This window comes from Antedon mediterranea, chromosome 11 (assembly GCF_964355755.1).
Source record: "Antedon mediterranea chromosome 11, ecAntMedi1.1, whole genome shotgun sequence".
NCBI lineage: Eukaryota > Metazoa > Echinodermata > Crinoidea > Comatulida > Antedonidae > Antedon > Antedon mediterranea.
The window spans coordinates 2,718,449-2,734,954 of NC_092680.1; the positions used below are offsets into that span (position 1 = coordinate 2,718,449).

Sequence of the window (16,506 nt, forward strand, 5' to 3'; positions counted from 1 at the left end):
CTAACAGTATTTTATTAACAATTTTTTAAATAAAAAATAAATTATACGTTATAATTAAGATAACGTTGTCTGTCCATCAATATTTTGAATTTTTTTTTCTTAACAAGTTTATTTTGTAACGGCGCCACCATCGTTTAAACCACGATCTTACAAGTTGGTAATCCTATAATAACGGATCTCAACAACTTTCTTGGTCGGGAATTTATTTGTAAAGTTTATTTGCGCCGAATGTTAACGAACAGTACACATCATCATGGTTTACAAAGAAGAGGAGCACCATCGTCATACGGGTTTCAACATCATCCTTTTTCTGATCGTAATCAGTTGCCAGGTTGTTGTTTTTATTCAGCTTTTTGAAATTAAAGAAAGACTGAACGAGCTTGAAACAGCCAGATATGAAGAAGATATATACGTGAGTAATAAAGTACAGTAGAACTGCTGATAGTTGGCGTAACGCTATTAATGGGACATTTTCTTTTGAAAGAATTAAAAAGTATGTCTACTACCGATATAATAGTCGCTGTGTATCCATGGTTGTTGGACATAGCACCGTCACTTTTCCTTATTACAGTAACACACTAAAATTAACCCTACTTACGGACTTACGGACGTGTCTATAAAACAAAATATTAAATAATCATTTTCGGCTAGACTGTGTCGGTGAAAATCGAGGATCATAAATACCATGCGCACAAGAAAGAAATGTTTGTCTTTGCATGCCATAGACTATAGTGTATAATGCACACAATTCAACATTCGTGATGCCTTTTCGACACATAGAGAGCATTTTTTGTGCCCTTCTGATTTCTCAAGTATCGTAGGAAAATTGCATAATACAGCATCACAGTGTTTCTCTGTATAGCCTAACCTGACATGATACAGGCCCCACTGCTAGACTGTAATACATGCGAGATACTGTATTACTATTACGTAATTGTCCATTATATTGGGCAAAAATAAAAATATTCTCTTTCACGTCGTTTTACTTCTTTGCAGAATGATTTAATAGCCCTACCCTCCGAAAATAATTCACTCGAAGTTGTTCATTCTAGACACGAGAGGTCGGTAAATGATACTTTGCAAGAAGCCAGAGGTTTGTGATCATTGAATGTATTAAAATTAGTTTTTAGAAGAGCATTTCTCGTTAGGCCTATCTAATTATTTACACAGTTTGTAACTTTTGAATACATTTTTTACTCAATCATCTGGGTTTGTATAAAGGTGTTATCGGCGTGAGAGGAATTCTAGGATCACCTGGCCCACGCGGAGCTGACGGCCGAGATGGCAGGGACGGAATGCCAGGCATGCCTGGTTTGCCTGGGCTGCAGGGACCAAGAGGAACAAAGGTAAAACAACATATTGTTTATGTAGTTGATGTGCCAATGAAAGCATTACTGTAAAACTAATTCTTTGTGTTTTGTTACTAGGTTAGGTTTAGAAGCACTATAGGCCTACTGGTAGGATAGCATTGAGTTGAAGTGTACATTAGGTACGTAAGGAGTTAAACCACACTTTCATGTTATTTTATAGGGAGAACAAGGCCCTCCTTCCCCCAAAGGAAATCCAGGTCAGAATGGCAGTAGAGGCGTGAAAGGTGACCGAGGCATTACCGGAGTTCCTGGTACCGACTGCACGCTGAACGACACTAGTTCGATTTCCTTGCTATTTCAAACGTTACTTCGTGGTAAATAGTATATATATTTATTATATTATAGTATATTAAACAGGGAGTTTCATTAGCCGAGTGCTTAAGGCTACTATCGTACATTGGTTGAAAAATTAAGAGGATAAAGACGTCGAACATTCCTGAGTTATGATTGGTTGCGCATTTTGTTTACATCACGAAAAGTAGATGAAAATATTAATAGTATAGTCAACGATTGCGTTTCGCACGAATAAATTCGCCTAAAACAGGAAATTGTTCAACACTTTTTATCTTGTTTCTGTCATTACTTCGCCACTTTATTTTGTCCCAATGCACACTCTCTATCTCTCTTTAATGCAAGCTTTCAGCTCATTTTCACGTTCAGATGAATACGGGACTAGTTATAATAATATTATGTCTTAAAGCTTGGTTCCCATTGGAAGTAACGCAACATAACGCAGCGACGTATCGACGCAAAGCGCTGTATTGCGTAATCGCAAGTGGGAACCGACGACGCAATCAGTGCTGCTGCAAACGTTTGATTTCATGCAGGCGGGGGAAAACACAATTATCAGGCATTTCCTTACGTTGCGTTGGTTGCGTTGCGTCCGGTAGTGGGAACCACGCTTTACCATTGTTTATGGCCAATTCGTTGTTATCCACAAATTACTGTAGGCTTAATATCCAAAAAATGTAATTAAATAGTACACCAAAATCGTTTCAATTACAACCATTTTACAACCACATTCTTTCAGTTGTAAGTACGATTGGAAAACAAGTCCTTTCATTTTCAAAATGGTACAATGGGCCTTTTTTGGTTGATTTATGTTAATGTTAATAATAATGTTTATATTGTTTATTTTTATTACAGTTAATGACCAGTCACCCAATTCACCAACTTCACAGCCCATCATAGAAAACATTGCGAATGCTTTAAATGGTGGAGGTACGATGTATACTAGATGGGGACGTACCACGTGTCCCACGTTGGAAACAGGTGCACAGCTAGTGTATGATGGTAAATATTGATTTATATTATAAAGCCCCTTGATCAAGTGCATAAAGCGTGATTCCCACTAGCGACGTTTTGACTATGCTGTATTGTGTAATCACCAGTGGGAACCGACGACGCAACAGACGAACACAAACATCGCAGATTTTATTTCACGCAGGCGGAGGCGGCAAATACAATTATCGGAAGGGCATGTTCTTACATTGCATAAGTTGCGAGGCGACAGTTCGAATAATCCATCGCTTAGATAGGTCAATTCGCTTGCTTTACGGCATACGTCCTCGCGTTGCGTCCTATACGTCCTCGCGTTGCGTCCTATACGTCCTCGCGTTGCGTCCTATACGTCCTCGCGTTGCGTCCTATACGTCTTCGCGTTGCGTCCTATACGTCTTCGCGTTGCGTCCTATACGTCTTCGCGTTGCATCCTATACGTCCTAGGTGGGAACCAAGCTTTAGGTTTGGTGGACACGAAGAAAAATTTAAGCCCTACTTTCGGAAACAGAATAAACAGAACCGACAGGAAATCGGTCAACCCATCACGTGGCAATAATCTTTAGTACACCTAATACTTTTTTAGAAACATAAAAAGTAAAGGAACAACTTAAATATCAGGAAAAGAAACAAAAATCGCAATAATTGTTATCATAAGCCAAATCAGAGGGTCTACTAATAAGTTTGGCATAGGCCTAATTAAAAAGTAAAAAATAGATAAATAACATTCTAAATATATAATCATAAACTGTTTCGGGGCTTGACTTATTCTTATCATAAGTTGAATGAATTTTATAAACATTTCATATTTGTATGAACATTTATTGACTAACATTTTGTTTGCAATTTATTTTTAGGTATAATCGCCAGTGGATACTTCTCTCATGTTGGCGGTGGCGGTAATTACCTATGTTTACCAAACAATCCTGAATGGGGAAATCATCAAGACGGGATACAGTCTAAGGCGTACATCTACGGCGCTGAATACGAGCTGACGGCGGGAAATAGTCCGTTCTCTACGGACAATGCCGAAGTGCTACACGATCAAGATGCAACGTGTGCCGTTTGCTACGTTCCTTCGAGGTAAGTGCATCGTAATAATTTAAACAATCATGTCGCATGGATCATCTTAAAGCGTGGTTCCCACTAGAGCGCAACGCAACGCATGTTGTATTGCGTACCACAAGTTGGAACCGAGGACGTAACAGTGCTTCAAACATCCCAGTTTGAATTCACACAGGTAGGGGCAAACACAATTATTGAAAGGGCATGATCTTATGTTCCGTAGGTTGCGTTACGTTGCGTCACTAGTGGGAACTAAGCTTAACTGTCGCTCGTAATTGCTCAACTCTCTTGCATTGCGCGCATAATTGTATTGCGTCCGAGTGGACCAAGATTGAACAGAATTTCACGGGTGCGCAGTTGGCCTTTCCAAAAACAAAAAGTTGTTTTCCATAATTATTCAAATAAGCAACATAGGTATTCTTCAACAGTACCATGTGTCCAGATACGGTGTGCAAATGATCCTGAGTGACCTTAACGGAACATCCGTGTTCAGGGTCGATCTGAAAGTACAATTATGTTATTATAGATCTAAAGTATAGACATTTGCTTTTTAATGAGTATATTGACGAGAAACGACATGATATACGGTGTTGAAATACGGTCACAGCCCTTTAGTATAGTACACAGTATATCGGGTATGGTTATCTGATTGAGTGTTGGCAATGTATCAGAATCGCTAATATTTCCCTTTCCTCAATTATGCTGTTTCACACAAACAACTTTTAAATTGTATTTTCACGAAGTAAGATAATTATTTTACCATTAGTTCCAAAGGGGATAATAGGACTATTACTTCCATTTTAAAGCTTCCTCATACAAACTAAATTTTCTTGGGGGTTTTCCCTACTTTAGAAACGTGAAGATGATGCTTCCGGCTAGAAGGACGTGTCCAGAAAACTGGACCAGAGAGTATCATGGCTATATTGTGTCGTCTCATTATCAACATCAACGCTCCGAGTACATATGTGTGGATGAGGCGCCGGAAGCGCGCCCTGGTTCTTACGTGAATACCGAAGGCGTTAGATTGAACCCGGTGGAAGCTCAATGCGGCAGTTTGCCTTGCCTACCGTATGTTGACGGTCGAGAATTGACGTGTGTTACTTGTACAATATAGTAACAATTATAATTAAAATGATGATATATAACATATGATATTATGAATTATTATAATTATAACGATAACATTCATATTACATAAAAGCTTATAGTGACATTTGTATTACAAAATAGGCATATTATTTTGATAACATGTGGCGAAACTGGCGGGACAAGTAAGAACTTAATTTGACACAATGCGCCGCGTAATTTAAATGCTCATGTGACTGCAATGCGCATGTGATTGCAATGCACATGTGACTGAAATGCGCATGTGATTGCAATGCGCATGTGATTGCAATGCACATGTGATTGCAATGCGCATGTGATTGCAATGCGCATGTGATTGCAATGCACATGTGACTGAAATGCTCATGTGATTGCAATGCGCATGTGATTGCAATGCGCATGTGACTGCAATGCGCATGTGACTGAAACGATGATAAAAGCACAACAAATACATATAACTACGTAAATCAGTGGAGACACTATAAGCATGTAGTTTCTACCATAACTCCTCTATAGTATAACGAGCGAATGAGTAGGCCTACAGTATGCCAATATAATGTCGTAAATGTCTCAAAACATGCGGCGTTTTTGTACACTATTTTCTTGTAATGAAAGTATAATTTTATTCCTTATGATTTTTTTCACTGTAGTTACTTGTTTCTAATAATGATATATTAATCAATGTTTTTTAATAAACTGTTTTTGAAAACTACACAGATCAGATGCAATAATTATTTTCAGAATCTTAAACAGTGACAACAACCTTTCATCTCCACATTTTAGTTTAGCAACCAACATAAAGGCCCATTTACACTAGGACGATAACGATCGACGATAGATATATAAGCATGCATTTGTTTACCTAAAACAAAAAAAATTAGAAAGGTTTTCGTTCTAGAACTATAGGATAATCATTTATCTTGATAAAATAATATTTGTTAAATCCCAATAAAATGACGTCATAATAAATAAAAAACAATAAATCGTTGTATTGTCACGATATTATTGCTCTTACTAATCATGACGTCATTTGATTGGATGTGTGAAAATATAATTTTCCTCAAAGGAAGCATGGATGGGTATTCTATAGTTCAAGAATGAATTTTTTTTTTGTATTTCTTTTGTTTTATGTATGAAAAATAATAATAAATAATAATAATAATATCCACAAAGTGCTCAAGGCGCTTGTGAAAACCATGAGAAATGCAACCATGAAACTAACAAATTTATCCCACGAGTTGTGTTCTTAAACAAATTGAGGATTTTCTACCCTCTGCGATATTTATTATTCATCTGCTGTTTGTTTCTTTGCCTGTTTGTCTGTTAGCAGGATAACGTCAAAACTAAAAGACGGATTTTGACCAAAATGACAATCCGGACTATGATCCCAATTCTGGAGATGAGATGATGACCAAATTGTGACCTTCTTCTGATTACTAACTGAAAACTACATAATTTGTATTTAAACATTAGACAGGAGAATGTAATCTCTGATTGCTCTTGTTATGAATTGGTTATATTAAGGAAAAGTAAAATTGCTTCATTCTTTCCTTGCTGCATGACACCAATGTGGAGGATATAAAATGAACCTGAATTGTGAAAAGTTTCTTAGTTTGAGGAAGGAAGAGTGAAATCTTTCCTGGTTTGAGTGAACAACAAGCTGGTAGCGCACCAAGTTGTTCTATAACAATTGTGCAACTTCTGCCGCCCTCTATATTTCATTCATATTTTACACGCTAGGATTGGTGTATTTGTATTTTGAAGCTTGGGATACAAATCATACAATAAAGGAAAAATGTCAGAACGTAAATAATTGCGCTCTATTATTCTTTATTCATAATACTACCTCACTACGTTCAAATTAATAGAATATTACTATAAGAGACAAGCTTGGTCAAAGAATTAACATGTATCTTGTTTTTATTACACTTAGTTCACATTTATTTAGCTATCATCATTGATGTTAAAAGTTTGTCAAAGATGGCTGGCTAAAGATGTAACCATTTGAATAATTTGAAAACTGATCGCCACATGGGTATTTATCAATATATATCAATAGGCAAACTAACAATATAAAAACAAATAATCATAATCATAATAATCATAGAATTATCTTGTGAAATGAATTTCAAATCAATTATTTAGATTGTACACACAGCACAAGTCAATTCACGACCTGCGACATATGGCAGACAAGGTAAAGACCCACAAGCTCCCTCAACAGGATAAAGTAGAGCGCCGTTTTGATCTGATCCTGTTCCCTGAACAACTTCCGGAGATCTGTCTACGCAGATGTATTGTGTTTTTTGGAATGAATTAAGTTGACTAGTCATTAAGTAGCCAGAGTATTCTTTTGTCCAACGTTCTGGACAACTAGTTTTAGCGGGAACCATGAACTCTGTAGCACGTGTAGGAACTCGGCAGACGGCACATGGAACGTTGTGATTGGTCAAAGTCGCAGCGTTGTCGTGTTCAAACGGATCAAATTGTGCAGTTTCATATTCTGCACCATAGATTTTAGAGTTTAACGATTGACTCACGTCGCTAAATTTGTCCCAATCTGGCTCCAGAGGAAGGCAGACGTACTCCGACGAACCTCCTTTGTAATTATACCACGAACCTGCAGCAATACCTTTAAAAATCAATCAAAATAACCATCAGACCTACTTGCAGGTATAGTCTACTAGACTTGGCCCAAGTCTGTATTTATTGCCTTTTTCTTATATTAGTTCACCAGTCGACGTTTCGATTGTTGTATGAAAATACAAGCTCAAGTAGTATACGTATGCCGAAATATTTATCGTTTTACTACTATTAAGTCAAAACTCCGTCTGGTACACTAACTATAACTATCAAGCAACAGACTGGGACACACTAGTAGGCCTACTAAAAACTTGAGAAATCTTTACAGATAAAAATTGCGTTAGGAGTGTGTAGGTATGCGGGTTTAGTATTATTTCACACCTATTCATATCATTTTATTTTGCTTTAGGTATATGAGTATTACATGATCAGGCAAATCAGTCGTTTCGGCTCTCCTAAAATTACGTTAAATATTTGTAAGTAGTTAGGGTATCAAACATGCTTACCTTCGTAGACTAAGTCTGTTCCTGTATTCGGGCAAGTCGTTCTTCCCCATCGTATGTAGACTGATCCACCACCGAATATTCCCAACGTATTTGGTGACGTTTCATTGAGGTTTTGATCTGTTTATATATAGGATTCTATTATAATTAATTCTGCAATTAGGATGAAGATAGTATGTATATATAACATTAAAAGTCTTGACTAAAGCCCTGTCTACACTAACAAACTTTATGTGACAAAAAAATGGGATGTGTCCATCTATGGACATGATGATGTCATATCACTACCATAGTTGGGCACATCACACTTTTTTTGTTAACTCTTAGTTTGATAGTGTGGACAGAGCTTAAAATAATTCTTAGGCAATTTTAATTCAGTTTCATCATAATACTCCAGCCGATTCTGCAGCGCTCTCTTTGGAGAATGTAACTGACTATTATAATAAGTAGAATGTATCTGGTAAACTGTACTTCAATCCAGTGGCGTAACACAGAGGCCACTGGTTTAGGAACCCTAAGTGACCCTCCAACGCTGGAGACGTTTTCAGCCTTTTTCAACATATTTTAATGCCTGTTGTTTCCTTTGTGCCCTACTTGGGGCCTCTGCAAGCTCCGGGATCCCTGGGTTTAGCCAGTGAGCGCTCATAGCCGTTACGCCACTGCTTCCATCAATGAGAAACTGTAAGCCTATACGTACCATCAATAGATTTGATGAATATTGAAGCGACATCCTGTGGATTAAACTCACACGCATCACCTTTAGCTCCAACAGGTCCTTGTTTACCAGGTTCGCCCTTAGCACCATGTGTACCTTTAATACCCCGAGGTCCATCGTCACCTAAATCACCCTACAGTAGTATAATAGTAATAATTTGAAAAAAATATAGTGCACTTAACAGCATAGTTTATCAAAATAAATATGTAGTACTTTAGACGATTATCAATAGTTGATAGATTGCAGTAGGCCTACAATTAGCTATGAATGTACCTTCTGGCCACGGTCTCCAGCAATACCAGCAAGACCAGGACTTCCAGGAATTCCAGGTGTACCATCTCGTCCATCACGGCCATCTGATCCGTCTCTTCCATGTGGTCCCATCGGACCTGTGACAACAATGTATGCTTATATTAACTATATTATGATTCTAATTCTAAGATTTGAATATTATTTTTGCGTGGAAATGTGAAAGTGGATTTGCCATAGCAAATATTTTTTACGGAACTTTTCGACAATTTGTGAAAACTTAATAGGGGATGTTATGAGGCCGGCTGAATGTCTGGACATGGGCTCGAAAACGCCAAAGCGGGGTTCCCAATAATTGTGTTTGCCCCGCTTGTGTGAAATTAAACATGCGATGTTTGCAGCACTGTTTCGTCGTCGGTTCCCACTTGTGATTACGAAATACAGCACTTTGCGTCAATACGTTGCGTTACGTTGCGTCGCTAATGGAAACCACGCTTAAAGTGGCATCGATAAGGCGATTCTGAGAGAGCTGTTTTTGAGCATTCATTTTGTTATTTTCCATGTTGCAAAAATATCGAGAAAGCTAATGTTGACCTCCCTTATGCGCAATTTCCCTCGTTCATTTTCAAAACGCTGTAGTAACAATGTTACTTTAAAAAAAAAACTATATAGTCTGTCTCGATACGGGTTCCCTTACCTTGTAGTACATTCCAAGCGCTCTCTGAAATGTCGCGCCGACGCCTTTTGTAAAAACCAGGACTTGTCGTTGGCGAGTTTACTTGAGTTCTTTCTTTCTCCAATATATCTCCGATAATGTGTTCAAGTTCGTTAACTGTAATCTAAAATATATATTAATTATAAGTGGAGCAAAGATATTAAAAAAAAATTAACAAACATGGTTTTCAATTGTAGCTAAGGCTTGGTTCTGACTAGGATGTAACGCAAGGACGTAAGCGTAACGTCATTATGTCATTATGTGTGTAATACATTGTAAGTTATAAGTTACCTTTAAATCAGCGACGCTTTTTTCCAAGTCAGAAATTCGATGCAGATGTTCATTTCTGGTGTAGATCTGCATCAATGAAAATGCGAACGTCAGGGACACAACGAGAACGCCTACAAATACGGTGAGTCGACACACAGACAGTCGAGACTTGTCGTCTGCATTTGTCTCCATAATCTGCTTCATTTTAATTTATACAGACAATAATATCGTAATATTTAATTTCTGAAACTGTTATTTAAGTATATACTTAACAGCCTCAGGGTTCTTTAAGCACTAAACCGGCATTTACGGAGTTTAGACATCTTATTAATATCACGTGATTAGTAATAAAAAGATGATACCCTGGAATTTTTGGGGGAAATTTTAGGTTTCAAATTATATTTTGAAACTAATCGCGTGCAATATTGTTTCCTTATTGATATTCACATTTACTTTTTCCCATTAATTGTATATGCATAATATTATGATATCCAATGACATTATAGCAACAGTACACTTTAGTCGCATTGCCATATTTCCGATTTCAGGAACCTGTCCACTTGAGTGGTTTTATGGTGGAAGGAAAACATCATGATTCGATATAGATAGACAGAGGGCAAAATCATACGAAGTATTGAAATGAAAGGTCAGTAAGCCGACTCATAGCAACAACAAAATAATAAATATTATTTTTATATTATTTTATAAAATTAAGTTATTATGACTTATGCTGGTTATTTTGCTCTGTATAATTTTGTTTATTCTGCAAATCTAAATTTCAGTAAATAAAAAAAAGATAGAAATTAATGTACAACACTGTTAATTGTAGGCCTTCACGCCATAATGTACACTCCCAGTCCTTCGATCCGCATGTCCTGGGAGAAAGTAAGCTGTGTGCGACATACCTAGCTTCACGAGCCCAGCACAGGAAAACCAAAACATAATCTCTGTACCATTGTACTGATAACTTCATTTTTCAACCGAACATAACAGATGTATCTGTTTGTTATATTCTCACCCATCCATCTAGATTTTACATCTGTTGATAAAGTAAGTATTCAAATACCACGTGTTTCATGTTGACAAAAAAAAAACGATATAAAAATAGCCCTTTGCCATACCTAATTAACCTGTTTAATAATATAGAATAATTACATTTAGCCAACGTTGCCGTCATCAACCAATGTGAAATAATAAACAAATAATACATAAGTTTTAATACAGATATTTTATTAGGCCATGATTCGTAACAATGTCTTTGATTTTTCAATGTTTTTCTCATTTTCATATTATGTACTTTATCTAATTCCATTTTGATATAAGATGTTCTTTTTATGTGATAACTTTTTTATATGTGCAATATTTTGTAAAATTTTACACAATTTAGCCTTTGGCTACAATGTAAATTTTCATTTTATTGAATAAAAACCTTGAATTGAATTGACAACCCTATGAGAACGAAGCATTAAGCTCTGTCTACACTATCATCAAATCATCGGCAAATCAGTGTGATGTGCCCAAATATGGTAGTAATATACACAAATATAGAAGTGATATGACATCATCATGTCCATATATGGGCACACAACATTTTTATGTCAAATAAAGAGATTTATACTGTATCATGACATTGCATGTGAATAAATACGAATTAACAAAAACATTATGTATACATTATAACATACTATTATTGAATTAAACGAACATGAATAATGTATCTAAATATGTTTCTACTAAGATAAGCACACAAAGATCAATATTTTACCGACCAATAGATTTATAGTTATTTCTCTTAACTCCGTTAACATTCAGGTAATTCATGCTAATAGTCATATGTATTCAAATTCATAAGATGAGTTTACGACAGCGATATGAGAAATAGTGGGCGTGGCTCTATCGGCTGTTTACATTAATAGTGCATGGATACACAAATTATGATAGAAAAACGACAGACGTATTAAACATCTAATTAAACAACGTTGGATCCATGAACGTATAGTTGGAAAAGACTGTATATTCTCCGACACAAATTAATAGTCGAAGACGTGAATTTGATATTTTGTGCTGTAAACTCTAAGCCTCTGTTTCTAGTGTCTGACGACGTACGTCATCAGGAGGACTGGGTGTGTTGGACATGACGACGATAGCGGCTGATTACCAGGCTAAAGCCGACAAATTATGTCAAACAGTCGACGATCTAATGACAAGAGAAAATTGGGAGGTTGTAGAGGATAAGGTACGTATATGTTCACTCGTCAGTGATATGAGATCAGTAGATATTATGATGATCTATGGAAATGATTATGATGATAATGATGGTGATGTTGATGATGCTGACGATGATGATGTCATGATAATAGTGAGGATGATGATGATGATCATAATAAGGGTAATGAGGATGATGATTCTGCTGATGATGTCATGATACATAGTGATGATAATGAGGGTGATGACAATGATGGTGAGGATGATGGTGATGTTGATGATGCTGACGATGATGATGTCATGATAATAGTGAGGATGATGATGATGATAATGAGGGTGATGAGGATGATGATGCTGATGACGATGATGTCATGATAATGTGAGGATGATGATGATAATGAGGGTGATGATTATGATGGTGACGCTGCTGATGATGATGTCATGTTAATGGTGATGATGATAATGATGATAGTGAGGGTGATGACGATGGTGATGCTTCTGATGATGATTTTATATAGTAGGTATAGTATAGTAATGATAATGAGGATGATGTTTATGAGGATTGTGATTATGATGATGATGGTGATAATGTCATGATGATAAGGTCATGTTTTAAATTGTTATTGATTTTATTTAACAGAATGGTGTTCTTATTGAGCGAATGAATTCTTCAAATTATGATGGCTACATGTAAGTATCTATGTTATAGTGTACTATATTGTTAATGTGAATGCTAAAATAGCTATTCATAGCCCGCATGATATGCTCGTGTTTTTTTCGTGTAAAGTTGAACTCGCGATGCAATTATAGATTAGTTATAAAACAATAAAGAAAAAAAAATCCCTTTAAAGCTATCTATTTCGTTTGTATAGTGAAATATGTTGGTGTGAAAATAAATACTCTAACGATATTTTATTTACTCTAGGTTCAAGATGACTTTTACGACAGATATGTCTATGAATGATTTTATGCTAGTAACCCAGCCGAGGGTGCTTGGAGGGGAGAGAGAAAAATGGGATACTGAAATGAAAAAGGTATCCATGGTAGAGGAAGTTACAGAGGTAATAAACACTGATATTTTTAAACAAAAATGATGATGATGATAATGATGATGATGATGATGATAATGATGATGATGATAATGATGTATGATGAATGATGATGATGATGATAATGATGATGATAATGATGATGATGATGATGTATGATGATGATCATGATGATGATGATGATTACGATGATAATCATGATAATAATGATGATAATAATAATGATGATGCTTTACATGCATATGACGACGATAAAAACTGTGATTACAACGACAACATATTGATGACGAAACATGATCAATGACCAATGGAACATGTCGACAAACGGCATAAATAAAGTCATTTAATGAATATAATTTGTTCTATTGTTAAAACTAGAATCTTAAAATTATTCGACAAGAGACGAATAAATTTGGTGTCGGTCTAGTTTCACCAAGAGAGTTCGTTGTGATGGCGTACAAGAAGACCATTCCAGAATCAAACACTTTAGTTCACGTGATGGAATCAGTAGAACATAATGAGTGTTCGGAAAAAGAAGACATCATTAGGGCGACCCGCTACCCTACTGGCATGCACATGTCAGTTGTTGATAATGGGTAAGTCGCTCGGTCATCTCTCTGTCTGGGTACCCTTCATGAAACGTCACGAAATTAACATGAATATTCATTATGATGTGTGACGTAAGAATTTATCTAATTACAATTTAGGCCTTATTTATTTACTGCACATGTCAGTGGTTGATAATGGGTAAGTCTGTCGGTCATCTCTCTGTCTGGGTACCCTTCATGAAACGTCACGAAATTAACATGAATATTCATTATGATGTGTGACGTAAGAATTTATCTAATTACAATTTAGGCCTTATTTATTTACTGCACATGTCAGTGGTTGATAATGGGTAAGTCTGTCCGGTCATCTCAGTCTTGGGACTCCTCATGAGACGTCACAAAATAAACATGAATACTCATTATGAAGTGTGACGTAAGAATTGATCTAATTACAATTTAGGCCTTATTTATTTACTGCACATGTCAGTGGTTGATAATGGGTAAGTCTGTCGGTCATCTCAGTCTGGGGACTCCTCATGAAATATCACAACTTACACATGAATATTCATTACGGAGTGTGACGTAAGGTGTGCAGATGGGTATATTGATAGCATTTCCATGCCATTAAATGACCCTTCAATAATCAATAAGTTAAAGTATCGGATTTCAAAAAAACACATTTGTTATCTTCTGTTATTATTATGTTATAGGTCACTTACTACAGTAAAACTATTTTACATTTTTTAATTATTATTAGTACAAATGACTCCCCATGTGTATTTTGAAATATAAAAACATGAAATGAAATCATTTTTATTATGATTCTGTATTTCTTTTTTTGCTTTTTTTGGTCTTCTGCGTTCTTTTTGTTGTTGTTTTAGTTGTTGACATTATCATATTATCAAAGAAGAACATTTTTACTTGAAATGAAAGAGAATTAATTTGTTTCTCTAGCTTCTCTTTTTTTCTCTTTTAACAGTGGGACATCGTCTTTGAAAGTGGTTCAACTAAGTCAGGTGGACATGGGTGGACTTATTCCAATGTCTTTCTTCACGACACTTCTACCATTTATGGTCGTTGGCTTTCCAGAAGATCTACGAAAATATCTAAAGATTATAAAGGGTCAAGCTTAAATCATGCTAGATGCTATGTGATGTGGTGCATGTAGGAGACTACAAACTACGCTGCAGTCCCAACGTTTGTTGTAGACCTAGTAGGCCTAGGCATGGGCCTGAAGAGGCCTTACACTTTGATATTTTCTCGCTTCATCAATTATTTGCTAGCCTATAAATGATGGTAATCTAAAGTCTAAATCCAAACCTCGTGTTTCAATAGGCCTGGAGTGATCAATATATTAAAGTTTAACTTCTCTTTATTACGTGTACTCATAAGAGCACCGTCCGATACTGTTGCAAGTTAGCGTCATGTTTAAAATGAAAAAAAAAATCTTTTTTTTTTCAAAACTGTTTTAACACTTTTAGCCATACTAATACTAGTTTAAAATAAATATCCAGTCCGAACACCAATGTACCATTTCACAGTTATCGGTACTCATCGAATAGCTATGATTAAAGCTATTGTTTCGGGCAAACCCTTGATTAATGTTGGTGTTACTTGGAATATACGTTATATAATATACAATTCATTCTTTATTGTCAAAATATATTATTGCTTGGATTTTGCTAAAAAAATATAGTGGAGTTGTATATCGTCTTTTAAAACACTTAAAATACACTGCCAAAATAGAACTTGAAGTTGACTGTGAATATAACAATACGTAAGAATTAATGTTTAATTCATTATTACAATGACGTACAAAGAAGTTTGAAGGCATTATGCTTGGTTCCCACTAGAGAGGCGAAACACAATGACGTAACGCAACGTAAGGGATTTGGCCAATCACAAGTGATATATTATTCGAAGCTGTCGCTTGTCATTGGTCAGCTCTTGCGTTGCGTCTATGTCCTTGCGTTCGTACGTCTACTAGTGGGAACCAACTAAGAGATTCCTTATCTATAAAAATAATCCATAATTTAATCGGCTATTAATTTAGCTAAGTTTGTAAATATGTTATTTACGTTTTTTATATACAAGTTTATTCACTGTTTATATAGTTTAACGCTTCAAACATTCCAGATGTTTTACTTGATTACTGATTACTATTATCGATTACTATTGATTGGTTGCTATTGATTAATATTTATTGATTACTATTGATTGGTTGCTTGCTATTGATTACTATTTATTTATTACTATTGATTGGTTGCCATGGATTACTATATTGATTACTATTGATTGGTTGCTTGCTATTGATTACTATTTATTTATTACTATTGATTGGTTGCTATTGATTAATATATTGATTACTATTGATTAGCATTTTGTACATTTTTTATTCGTTTCTAGTTATCGTATATATTATCGTATTATATTACATAAACCAAAAAGGCCTAATATAAATGTTTCATATAGCTTATTTTATTGGTATTTATTATTTTATTGTAAATTAAATTTCTTAATATATTAATTATTTTGCTATGGTTAGTTGGGGAATCGGTTGATGGGCAGTGGGCAGTGTGAAAGCTCCGTTTGAAACGTGTCTCATTAATTAATCAGAATGAACAATTTAATTCTAAAATTTGTATACAGTAATATATTTTAACTGTAATGTAGCCCTGTTGATTAGTTTATGGAAGCATAATTATTGTAGACGTGTGCTTTTGCATAGTAAAAAACTGTGGCTATACGTATTAGCCGATATCTTGTTCCAAAGCTTTTTTTTGCTTCATGATACCGTTTTTTGAATACAATAAAAGAGAATGTATTAACCATTTGGTTTTTTACTGTTGTAA

The 16,506-nt window shown here is 35.5% G+C and overlaps 3 protein-coding genes across 4 annotated transcripts; 2 read left to right on the forward strand and 1 right to left on the reverse strand.

The window, feature by feature from the left end:
* The first annotated feature begins 176 nt into the window (after positions 1–176).
* Positions 177–5,529, forward strand: LOC140062290 (uncharacterized). The gene is made up of 7 exons (XM_072108444.1): positions 177–412; positions 997–1,093; positions 1,222–1,346; positions 1,531–1,684; positions 2,517–2,663; positions 3,506–3,731; positions 4,566–5,529. The coding sequence occupies exons 1-7, from the start codon at positions 254–256 to the stop codon at positions 4,825–4,827; spliced, it is 1,170 nt and encodes a 389-aa protein (XP_071964545.1). The 5' UTR covers positions 177–253; the 3' UTR covers positions 4,828–5,529.
* A 1,069-nt stretch (positions 5,530–6,598) lies between these two features.
* On the reverse strand, positions 6,599–10,148 carry LOC140062291 (uncharacterized). Its single transcript, XM_072108445.1, has 6 exons — positions 9,874–10,148; positions 9,565–9,706; positions 8,892–9,007; positions 8,601–8,751; positions 7,907–8,023; positions 6,599–7,449 (listed from the first exon to the last, which is right to left on the reverse strand). Exons 1-6 carry the CDS (start codon positions 10,054–10,056, stop codon positions 6,959–6,961), a joined length of 1,200 nt encoding a protein of 399 aa, XP_071964546.1. The 5' UTR covers positions 10,057–10,148; the 3' UTR covers positions 6,599–6,958.
* Positions 10,149–10,406: 258 nt separating this feature from the next.
* On the forward strand, positions 10,407–16,478 carry LOC140062274 (stAR-related lipid transfer protein 5-like). Of its 2 annotated transcripts, XM_072108414.1 has the most exons (7): positions 10,407–10,498; positions 10,682–10,902; positions 11,944–12,088; positions 12,698–12,747; positions 12,983–13,118; positions 13,485–13,702; positions 14,634–16,478. In XM_072108414.1, the coding sequence occupies exons 3-7, from the start codon at positions 11,987–11,989 to the stop codon at positions 14,785–14,787; spliced, it is 660 nt and encodes a 219-aa protein (XP_071964515.1). In that variant the 5' UTR covers positions 10,407–10,498; positions 10,682–10,902; positions 11,944–11,986; the 3' UTR covers positions 14,788–16,478. The 2 variants fall into 2 exon arrangements, with proteins under 2 accessions (XP_071964515.1, XP_071964514.1); XM_072108413.1 differs by lacking the exons at positions 10,407–10,498; positions 10,682–10,902 and having other exon boundaries at positions 11,713–12,088.
* The last annotated feature ends 28 nt before the right edge of the window (positions 16,479–16,506 follow it).

What these genes read in the sequence shown, in the direction of transcription:
- LOC140062290 (XM_072108444.1), top strand. Translation starts at nt 254, where the DNA reads ATGGTTTACAAAGAAGAGGAGCACCATCGTCATACGGGTTTCAACATC. An exon ending in TGCACAGCTAGTGTATGATG is followed by an intron (nt 2,664 to 3,505) that starts GTAAATATTGAT and finishes ATTTATTTTTAG; the next exon opens with GTATAATCGCCAGTGGATAC. An exon ending in GTTTGCTACGTTCCTTCGAG is followed by an intron (nt 3,732 to 4,565) that starts GTAAGTGCATCG and finishes TCCCTACTTTAG; the next exon opens with AAACGTGAAGATGATGCTTC.
- LOC140062291 (XM_072108445.1), bottom strand. Translation starts at nt 10,056, where the DNA reads ATGAAGCAGATTATGGAGACAAATGCAGACGACAAGTCTCGACTGTCT. An exon ending in CGCTTGGAATGTACTACAAG is followed by an intron (nt 9,008 to 9,564) that starts GTAAGGGAACCC and finishes TTGTTGTCACAG; the next exon opens with GTCCGATGGGACCACATGGA. An exon ending in ATTCATCAAATCTATTGATG is followed by an intron (nt 8,024 to 8,600) that starts GTACGTATAGGC and finishes ATATATAAACAG; the next exon opens with ATCAAAACCTCAATGAAACG.
- LOC140062274 (XM_072108414.1), top strand. Translation starts at nt 11,987, where the DNA reads ATGACGACGATAGCGGCTGATTACCAGGCTAAAGCCGACAAATTATGT. An exon ending in TGGTAGAGGAAGTTACAGAG is followed by an intron (nt 13,119 to 13,484) that starts GTAATAAACACT and finishes TGTTAAAACTAG; the next exon opens with AATCTTAAAATTATTCGACA. An exon ending in ATGTCAGTTGTTGATAATGG is followed by an intron (nt 13,703 to 14,633) that starts GTAAGTCGCTCG and finishes CTCTTTTAACAG; the next exon opens with TGGGACATCGTCTTTGAAAG.